The sequence below is a fragment of the Myxine glutinosa genome, chromosome 8 (genome assembly GCF_964187855.1).
Source record: "Myxine glutinosa chromosome 8, kmMyxGlut1.1, whole genome shotgun sequence".
Taxonomy (NCBI): Eukaryota; Metazoa; Chordata; class Myxini; order Myxiniformes; family Myxinidae; genus Myxine; species Myxine glutinosa.
The window spans coordinates 43,612,308-43,622,849 of NC_136268.1; the positions used below are offsets into that span (position 1 = coordinate 43,612,308).

General features: G+C 41.1%; 1 protein-coding gene across 1 annotated transcript; it reads right to left on the reverse strand.

The window, feature by feature from the left end:
- Positions 1-396: 396 nt before the first annotated feature.
- Positions 397-2,909, reverse strand: LOC144893272 (uncharacterized). Its single transcript, XM_078783209.1, has 2 exons — positions 1,587-2,909; positions 397-1,152 (listed from the first exon to the last, which is right to left on the reverse strand). The coding sequence occupies exons 1-2, from the start codon at positions 2,878-2,880 to the stop codon at positions 791-793; spliced, it is 1,656 nt and encodes a 551-aa protein (XP_078639335.1). The 5' UTR covers positions 2,881-2,909; the 3' UTR covers positions 397-790.
- Between the last annotated feature and the right edge of the window lie 7,633 nt (positions 2,910-10,542).

Below are 10,542 nucleotides of genomic sequence, written 5' to 3' on the forward strand. Positions count from 1 at the left end.
GGTATCTAGGCCCTGTTGTAGTTAATAAAGTAGGCCTAGATTTCTGCAGTATTGATTTTTCATTTATTTTGTCAAAGAAAATACAATCACAAAGAATGGCAAAATAAAAATATTAACAGAACATGTTGTAGTATATATAGAGGGGCTAGCTATAGACACAGGGCCATAGGGTGGATATCTATTTTTTTTTTTGATTTCATGACCTGCACCTAGGGATTTGGCAAGAAGGGTGTGGGATGAAGCCTTATGACCTCCAAAACATCTTGTTTTTTTTCACAAGCGATATCGTGGTACGTTACCGAGAACCGCTGCCCCAAAACACCAGTATACACCAATTGTATGTTACATTTGAAATACCCATTTACACAGTAAAAAAACAACACAAACTATATGATGTCATGTTCACATTGGTCTTGGCAGCAATATTTATTAATTCAGACCCCCAAAAGTAGTAAAAATGTTGTTTTAACGACTTGGTAAAATAACATGCTGTTGATGCATTTATCAGAAAGTCATGTTTTTGGACCTTAAAACCTGCATAATTTTAAATTTTTGTACAATATTTGTGATTGGTGTTGCTACTACGATCCATGGTGGTTTACCAATGCTATTTTGAAACTGTTAATAGGTCCAATAAGTGTGTAAGGGGTGATATTTTAACCCATCAAAGACAATTACGCGGCGTACAAGCGAACCAGTGCGCATTGACGTCATGATAAACTCGAGATGGGCTGAACTATAGCCACAATTTGTCTCTTCGGCTTGGTCATGTTGAAACTTGTCCAAAACATCATACAAATAGTGCAGTTATTTCATCCTCTTCAGCATCAGAGTCTTCCTCATCTTCAGATCTGGAGTCTTTATCATCATTCTTATCATCAAAGTCAACATGGCCAGTTATGTTTGAGCAGTCGTTCCTGCCGCACTTGCACAAATCTGTGCACGGAATGTTATTCTGTAGGCAAGTGCATGTAGTTTCGTTGCTGCATCGTGTCTTCTTGCAGCTTCCAGTGCAGTTAGCAAGCTCCATCACGCTGTCTGGTGCAGGTGGAAGTGTCATCCAGTCTATGGCAAGTTCCTCTTCCATCATCCATCCATAGCCATCAGGGTCGGGAATGTCAGGGATGGGCTGCAGGCTCCTCTTGTAAATTCCTGAAATATTGAAGTGATCAATAACATTAAGAATGGAGATATACATATTTCCAAAACAACATCAGAGGTATATCATTAACACTAATAACAGTACAATCATATTATTGGGAAATTCTGTGTAGAGAAACATGCGAAATCCAAAACATCCTGCTCTGACTAAGTGTGGAACAAAAAAATCTCTGGATCATCTACATGTCATGTTATCTTAACCACTCAACTGTACAGATAGTTACTTCAATTACTCTTTCAAATAGACCTGTTAATTTTGAACATTTACAAAGCATTGTTGTGACATTCAATATTTTGTTTTCAATTCAATAAACTTTCCAAATAATCATCTTCATTAACACATGCTGCACCATATACTAGTACTCCTGTCCAAACATAAATTACAGGTGATGTTCAATATTCAAAGAAACAACCAATTAACTTACCAGCTTGGTAATTGGCTCTCTTGATGTGCTGTCTCAGGGCATCTTGGTTGGGAGGCATTGTGATCTCAGACGTTCTAGCAAGACGAAACATGTTGTACCTGGCCTCATTCACAGTAGTGATATTGTGCTGTCCATATAACTTGCAGACAAATGTCTCCAGTGCTTCCATCATGTCTGGATGTATGTCAAACCGTTCTCCAAGGTCCTTCAAGGCACCGCACAGCTCTGGATTCTTTAGTATGATGTTTAAGGCCTTCTTTTTGCCTTTGCCATAGAAGGCGCTTACACTATCACAGCCAGTAAAACAGTGTAGGCCTATCAAAGCTTGGCTGACATCATCCCCAATGCTATCGTAGATTGCTTTCAAGTCAATTGTCCTAAGGTTGACTCCCTTTCCTGTGTGGAAATATAGATGTGCAGAGATTTGGGGTACTAAGGCTATGCCGATTATGAACACATCTGTATCCGGACTAACGATGATGACGTCATTGCTTGTGTGTGCTGCATGCGCGGCATGGAGGAACATCCGTGTATCCGCCTCTTCATGCGTCGAATTTAGTGATGGCTCTTCTTTCACTTCAACTACCTGATCTGGAGTGCTGCTTCCTGTGAAGATATGGCATTTGGTTCCATGTGCCAAGAACACTGTAATTCCTCTGAGGTATGCTGTCTTGACCTTACTCCACATCTCAAACAAGTATTCGATTAGCGACTCCTTGTTGTCACCGTTGGAGAGGAACTTCTTCCATTGTTGAGGAAGGGACTGGCCATATATTCGCATCACTTGAGACCCTCTGGCTGCTCTCTTCTCTCGCTCGGCGTTCTTAATCGATACCTTTCGATAAGTATCGGTTACGAAATGGATCTCACTGGACTTGTTGCCCTCTGCTCCCTTGACAAGGTGCTTCAGTATTTCGTGGGCCAGATTGAGAAATGTCCTTTCCCCGGTGAGTTTGTTGATATTCAATTTCTGTATCATTGCCATACCATCCATTACATACATGCCTCCTACTGGAATATCAACCACAGGTTTCTCTGCCTGACTTTCAAGTGCATGAAGTAGGTTGGCTTTGTTGGTCTTGACGAGGCAGCCTTGCACACTTGCCAAAGGAAGAGGTAGTGGGCCAAGAGAATAGGACATTAACTCTTGAAGATCAATTTTCCGGAACTGCCCGATGACAACAAGCCTTGCTAAGAGATTTCTGTCAGCCTTCAAAGACACATCCTTTCCACGAATTTTCTTTTTCACAGCCTTAGACATGTTGGTGAATGTCTTAAGTTTCAGTTTCTTCATTGAGCCAAACAGGTCGACTGTCTCCGTCTGAAGTCATTCTTTACATAGGGTGGTGAACTCTATTTCTCCTCTTTCATATGCTGTGTTTAGATCTTCCTGAACTTCTCTCGTAGCCACCACACCAGATGTAACATGAACCAAGTCCTCTCCATCATATTCAAATGGATTAATCATGCTGTTTGTCATCGCGATTATTTTGTCAACATCAGCTTTGTCACGTAGCATGCGACTTTGTAGTAGATCGGAGCGTGTTGAGCTGTGCTCTTCATATCTGGACTTCCCTGCCATAACCTCGCATTCCCGTGCAATTGACCCCCTCGTGTGGTGTGACCAAATCCATCGGTTAACTGTCCCCTTGCTGGTAGTGAAACCGGTCATGCCCCCCTTGGTCTTGGAATCCCTGTTTGCTGTCTGCTCAATGGTCTGGTCGCAGGCGATTTGGGCAAAAGCTTTGTCGCTTCTCTGGGTAGTGAATTCACCCTCCATAAATTTCTGATGAATGGCGGGATGGGTCTGCTGAACATCTGACATTTCAAGCCAGTATACTGGAAGGTATCTGCTATAATTAATGTGATCATAGGCAAATATCCATGGAAGCATACATCGTATGCTGGCGAGGTGAACATCCCAGTTGGCTTCTCGTGTCCCTCTAATGAATAGCAAGAGAAGCTCCACCGTCTCAATGTATGAACTCCAGAAGCGAAATGTTGGTTTGGTGTCACTTGCTTCTAAGAATTTGTCAAAGGAGGTTTTGAAGTCTTTGAACTTGTCACTGTTGAGAATGACATGGTAGTTTGGATGTGGGAAAGCTTCAGCTAAGTTTGACAAAAGTTCCTTCACTCTACCCGCCTCATGTTCTGGAATAGATTCAAAATATGCATCCAGAAGCATCTGCTGCATCGCGTCTGACATCAGCTTATGGGCTCGAACTGCCCTGTTGTAATGCTTGCCGCTGAACACTCCATTCACAGACCCCACTGCAACAATCTCTGACTCAACCAGGATGTCTTGGAGACCACCATCTCGAAATCTCTTTCCAATACAGCCAAGAAAGGACATTGCAGTGTGGAATGCCCCAAGTCGAATTACCAGTCTCTTCATGAACTGTGCATTCTTCCATCTAATGAGCTGTGCCTTGCAATAGATGGCTTGGTCAACGACAATGACGACTGCTTCCAACTGTAACTTGTCGGCGATCTGAACACTTCTCTGCAGTATTGTTAGTACCGTATTCATTTCAGTCGGAGTGGCATCAATGACAGGGAGATACCCTATGACGCTCTTTGGTGGAACTTCAACACAAGACAGTAGTTGGTTGAATCCTGTCCAAGATGGCAGAGTCCCGTCAATGCTGTACTTGGTGATGTGGTATGCTAGGTCTATCGTCTTAGGGTGCTGGAGTAATGGGAAGTACATTGCTCGATCCAATGGAACGCTGGTTGCGAATGGAGCGGGTCCTTCTTTTTTCCCTCCATAATATGTGGCAAGGTTCACTGCAGGTGGCTGCATCGATCTCTCCCGCGTCCTCTTAACTGTAGTGACTGGTGCTGGTTGTACTACTTCATGGGATTGACTTGGTCGCTGTATTATAATCCCATTGGTATTGTGCGTTGTTCCACGCCCAGACAATGTCTCCTCCCCGAAGTCATTATTGTCCCATACGAATGTGACATGCTTGCCCGCCTGAATGATTGATGGAAGAGCATCCTCTCCACGATGTAGTTCTTGGTTAGCCAGTGCAGTGTCATGATTTAAGACGACAGAGTTTGAGACGCAGTAACCAAACCCATTCAGTAGGCTGATTAATTGGGCTGAACCTGAGAGATGACGTACTGTCATTGCAAGTGACAAATGTTTGGGCATCTGTTTCCTTCCCTTTGATTGGAGGTATATGATGTCCTGTGCAATTGTGAGAATTATTCTATGTATTGTAGATTCTATCTTTACAAACTCATCAGAATCAGGTTCGTCTGACACTCCCACCATCCATGCAATAAAGTTATAGAGACAGGCAGGTACAATTGCTTCTGCGGCATTTGTTGTCAGGTGCTCAGAGGTTGGGGGCCATGGCATATTTGGCTTGATCTCATCGATTGCATTTCTCAATTGTAGCGCAGTGAAGTAGTGTTCTCTAAGGTTATTCTCAGTATACCCAGGTTGCTTTGGTGGGGTTGGTTCAGAGTCGGATGTTTGTTCTGTCTCTGTTGTGTCATCACCTGAACCATGCATGGTTTCTTGCAACACTTTCTTTTCTTCAACCAGCACTTCAGTGGAGATGTCATTAACATACACAAGGTGTCCTTGGCAGCGCATATACAGGGTTAGAAAGCATAGTTGTGGAAATGTTTTCATCAGTCTTGTCTTGAGAAAGCCACTTTTGTAGTTTGATTCTATTCCGTGTGTTGCTTTGATTTGTTTCATGAACATGTCATAAAGTCGTTTCAGTCTGTAGATTTCCTTGTTGTCTATTATAAGATCCTTGACTGTTGCACAAAATAATGTGTATGCTTCTGAGTAGTTGGAGTCTCCTTGTTGCTCTGCATTAGGTGTTGTTGCTAGCTTGGCTAAATACCGGGTATACTCCTTGTAGCAGCGACCATGGTATTTTACCTCTATCGCAACACAATCGCTGTCTTGAATTTGAAGCAGCAGGTTTGTATTGTTGTTGTCTTTAGCGGCTTGCTGCAGTCTTGGTGCCTCAATTGTTGAGCACCTTGTTAGAGGCTCTTTTCTTCGTCCCCTTTTGCCTGTATTGATTGTTCTCTCTTTCTGACAAAGGATGCATATATTAGGCAACACATATTGGGATCTGGCTGAACATTTGGGCTTGCCTAAGCTGGAGCGTAGAGCACGTTTCTTGACTGGTTGTGGGCCTTTATGCACCTTGTCAATGTTGACGTTGATGTCATTGCATGTTGAAGCTGCAATAAATACACATAAAAGAAAACAATTAAAATTATGTGAGTTAAAAATGTCTAGACCTCAAGTCATGGTTAGCCCTACTAGATTCCCTCCGCCCCCCCCCCCCCCACCTTCCTCAGACTTCCTTTTAAAAATTTATTTGTTTCACCTCGGCCCTAACTCCTTGCATAAATATTGGACAGTTCCTTCAATTCAAAATCGTTCCACTACACACAAAATCATTTTACATATACCTCACAAAAAAAAAAATCAAACTAAGTTTTGAAGCATTGTCATGATTTATTATTCAAGTTATTCAACCTACCAGTATTGGCTGCATTTTCTTCTCTCTTTTTCATGCTGCTTTGCACCCTGCTCACTCGTTGTTTATCGGTAAATCGTGAATAACACACTTGATGAAACGCTGCATCATGCGGTATAGCTATAGCCGGTATTGTTACCATACTGTTGCCACGTTCGCCGAATTCGTCAGCGTGATTCTTCACGAAATTTCTCGCAATTTCAGCTTGATCACCTTCTAAATTCTGCCACGTAAGAACAAATTGCAAATATCGCGGCCATGTTATATCACTAAAAGGTATTAAACTTGATCTTTTGGCCGGAGAAATGCACATATAACAGCGTTTCTCGCTCCCACCCTCGTCACCGTCGCTGCTACTGGAGGCCGCCATTTTGTTTACTCACAGCCGGATGCCCAGACATCGTTCGTAGCGCGAATAAGCGCGATCCTCATTGGTCAATACATCGAAATGCGTTCGAGGCTAAACGGAGATTTTGGAAATAAAATTATAAATTTCAACATTATATTACAGACTAAGGTACCAGAATCTGACTTGTGAAAAGTCATGAACATTATTTGTTAATTTTTTCTATATTATCATGCCAATTTGATGCCCACCCGATTTTCAGGTCACGAAATGAAATGAAATTGGAACACCTGGCAGTCTACTAGTGTATACATGTTGGTGGGGTGCACTCACAAACACATACTCAACTCACTTGTTTTGCTTGTTTAGGATAGCCCATGAAAAATTAGTACTCATTTTTTAGTATTTAAAAAAATTAATTGTTTGATCCCATTGTATGTAAATTTTTCAATATATCATGTGGTTTTGTCTACAGGTAAAGGTGAATATTGGTCAAAGTAAGAACAAGTTGGATGTGTCCGCAAAATTGGACGAGTGTCTAGCAGACATTGTGTCATGCCTCGGCCGTTACATTGAGTTTGTTGTCACAGAGGCAGCTGCAGAACCATCAGCAAATGCACACACCATAAATCCCTTTTCCATCATGATGGCAGCACAGAGAAGCTACAGAAACCTTCCAGCACAGTATCCAGAGGTTAAGCCAAACAAGAAAATACAACTAAAAAATGACATACTGAAGTGGTTGGCAAGGAATGAGCTTGGTTGGACTCAAGATGCTTGTCATGAGCAGGGCCTGAATTTTGTTGAGACGCTGGCGAATGTTCTGTGGGAAATAGATGGCCATCACACTACCTTGACAGACCGTGGTTGTGGTTTACCAGCCATGTTTGACTCATTGAAGAATTACCGTCAACCAGAGACTTTGTCTGGTGTAACACATGACATGTTCCATTGATTGATTCTATTCATATGCCATTTCAGTTAAAACATATATTTATTTGCTAATTTGGAAATGAAATTGCGGGCCTTTCGGTAACGATCAACACTGGCATGTTTCACATTACATTGGACAAACTATAGAGTCTTTAAGTCAGCCACAGTGGTCATTCAATTCATGGCAGCCATCTTGGAAAAAAATAGCAAAAAAAATGAAAATAGTAAATAGTAAGGGCCTCCCTCCTCCTTTTTTCAAAAAAGTCCGGACGAGAAACTTTTTTTTTTTTTTTTTACTTGGCCTAAGGGAAGTCTCGCCTACAATTGTTTTGTTGCATGTGTGTGATCTGTGGTGCCTAGTGGGTGAGTAATTGTTTTTATTACTAATCATTATACATATCTTGTTTCCGAAATTATCTGTTTTGAGCCTTGTGTTCACCCGACGCATCAGAAAAGGGAAGTCTCACCTACAATTGTTTTGTTGCATGTGTGTGATCTGTGGTGCCTAGTGGGTGAGTACGGTAATTGTTTTTATTACTAATCATTATACATATAAGTTTGAATATTCCATTTACCTCTTTACATTTATTTGAGTCGCTTGGTTCGTTTAGTTTTTGTTTATAGTGTCGTATTACCATTTTCCCTGCTTACTTATAAATACATCACTGAAAAGGTAGGAAATGTGTTTCAGCTCTCTGCTTCCATGTGCGTTTGTCACCATTATTTCGGTCCAATTGAAACTCCTTGATGAACAGTAAGGTTTGAATTAACAAAATAAACACAGTAAAATAAATAATAAAAGATCGTTCAGCCAATCTTCCGAGTCCAAATATGCGCTGAGGTTCCTGTTTTAACTGGAGCTTCAGACGTGACAATATTCATTGAATTTTTAATGTTCATAAGTGAGTGCTAGCTGATGGGAAAGCTACTTTAGTGTTGCATTTGGTGAAGAGCGTGGTACAAGATGCATCTCCCACTGCTGCTACTTCACCAGATGACGTTTTATTTTCATCTCAACCCGATTTGGGAATCGAGACAGAGATCAGTTATCATTATCCAGTGATCCTGCCAGTTTAACATATCGAAAGTATGTTGCATAAAATCAAAGAAATTTGTTGGTTAATGTTTTCAAAAAGTAACACACTTAAACAATAATTAATATGTCACAGGACTGTATAGGGTACATTCTAGTTTGGGTTTGTCTTCAAGCAACATCAAAACAAATATAAGGAAATCTGTACTCAAGACAGGCCAGTTTTCTGCATTACCTTCTTCGTTTTGTTGCTTAATGTCGGCCATGCTCCCAAAATCCCTTAGGCTGCAAACCCAACTTCATCCAATACTCCACAAATGAAAATGTGGAAAACCATCAAATTCCACAGGAGTTGCAGTGGCTCCAGGAATGTAGATACGTAGAGGAAAGTCCAACAGTGTGTGCCAGATGAAACGGTCGATTATAACATCTATTATAACATCCGACAAGATCTTGTGGCAGTGCAACCGTGCACCCAAAAGATAAACTAATCTGTTTTATTAATTGCCTCTCTTCCTCCCCACTTGAACACCATGGTAATTCCACACATTATTATTCAGTCTTTTCCCAATACTGTCATGATCTGACCCATTGCTTTATCCTATCATGATCTGGCTACAAATGATCATCTTGGTGCTTTGCAGGCAGGGTGTTGCATCACAGAGTATGCTGTGATTCAAAGTATATGTTTGCACTCACTCATGGATGTTAATGATTCACGGTGCCTTTTAAAAACATGAAGAAAAAGACATAAAATGTCAAAGTATGGTTTTAGTCATTTTGCTGTTCGGAGTAAAACACCGTCAGTCGGCCATCTTTGGTCGGAATACAAAACAAAATCTTCTGCATATGTATACTCTCATGTATTGTCTTTGTGCCAAGTTTTAACAAAATCTGTCCATGCATGTTGAGAAATGCTTGGTGTTGGCTTAGCGGTTAGGGTGCGGCTTGGGATCCTAGGATCCTGGGTTTGAATCCCAGTCGATCGCTGAATTAACACCAGGGGGGTTGACTCAGCCTGTCATCCATCCGAGGTCGGCAAATTGAGTACCAGTTCACTGGTAATTCCCTGTGTGTCGCAAAAGGCGACTAACAGGGTTGGCGGCAGGAAGGGCATCTGGCCGCAAAACATTGCCAAGGCCAACCCCTGCTCTGAGGGGGAAAATGGCCTCTAAAGGCTGTTCATGTTGAGAAATGGTTGTGGACACTTTTAAGTATCAAAATGGCCGCCAGTCGGCCATCTTGGATCTGATCTCGAAAGAAATGATGTGCGTTTTGTTAACCATCATTCATTTTCTGTTGGCTGTCTTTCCGATCAATCTTCCTTTGTATCGTACCTGGATGAGATTGACACGTTGAATAAGTGGTGCGGGGACTTTTGACTTACTCTGAATGGGCGAAAAACTAAAGAGATGATTTTGGATTTTAGAAAAGGTCACAATCATGAGCCTGTAACCATAAATGCTGATAAGGTGCAAATTGTTAATAAATTCAAATACCTGGGCACTATTATTGATAACAAGCTAACTTGATTATTATTAAGTGTACAATAAATCAATGCAAATATTGTATTTTCTCCGGAAGTTTAATTCATTTGGCGTTGGCTCACGCATGATGCGGATGTTGGCCAATTCCTTGCTGATCAGTGTTTTGCCATCAGCGTTAATTTGGTTTCTTAGTGTAGTTATCTAAATGTGCGGAATAAGTGAAGACTGAGAAAGGTCATTGCATTAGCATTTAAAGTGGTCCACACTTTCAATCTGTATGAGTCTCTATATTTGTGAGCATTGAAAAAGGAAGACAATGCATGTGTATGCACCGATGAAAGTCACTTATTGAACGGTTTATTGGAAAAACTGACAACAGGAAGACTCTTTCGTTCTACGCTTATTAAGAACATTTTCAAAAAGTCATTTGTACGATGACTTTTTGTACGATGACCGAGTCATTTGTACGATGACCATTTGTATAGTAATTCAAGTGTTAAATTTTGCTGTTTAATTCATTTTCCATATCTTACATGTTTTATGTCTCTACATAAAACCGGCGATACCATCTTGCAGCACATGGAGATGTTATTGGGAGGGAGTGGTGTACAATAATTGATTGATTAATTGTGTAATTACA

Bases quoted from the DNA above. Each gene is read 5' to 3' on its own strand.
- LOC144893272 (XM_078783209.1), bottom strand. From the start codon at position 2,880: ATGAAGAAACTGAAACTTAAGACATTCACCAACATGTCTAAGGCTGTG. The intron at 1,153-1,586 runs GTAAGTTAATTG...TCAATATTTCAG, and splicing joins GAGAGCCAATTACCAAGCTG to GAATTTACAAGAGGAGCCTG.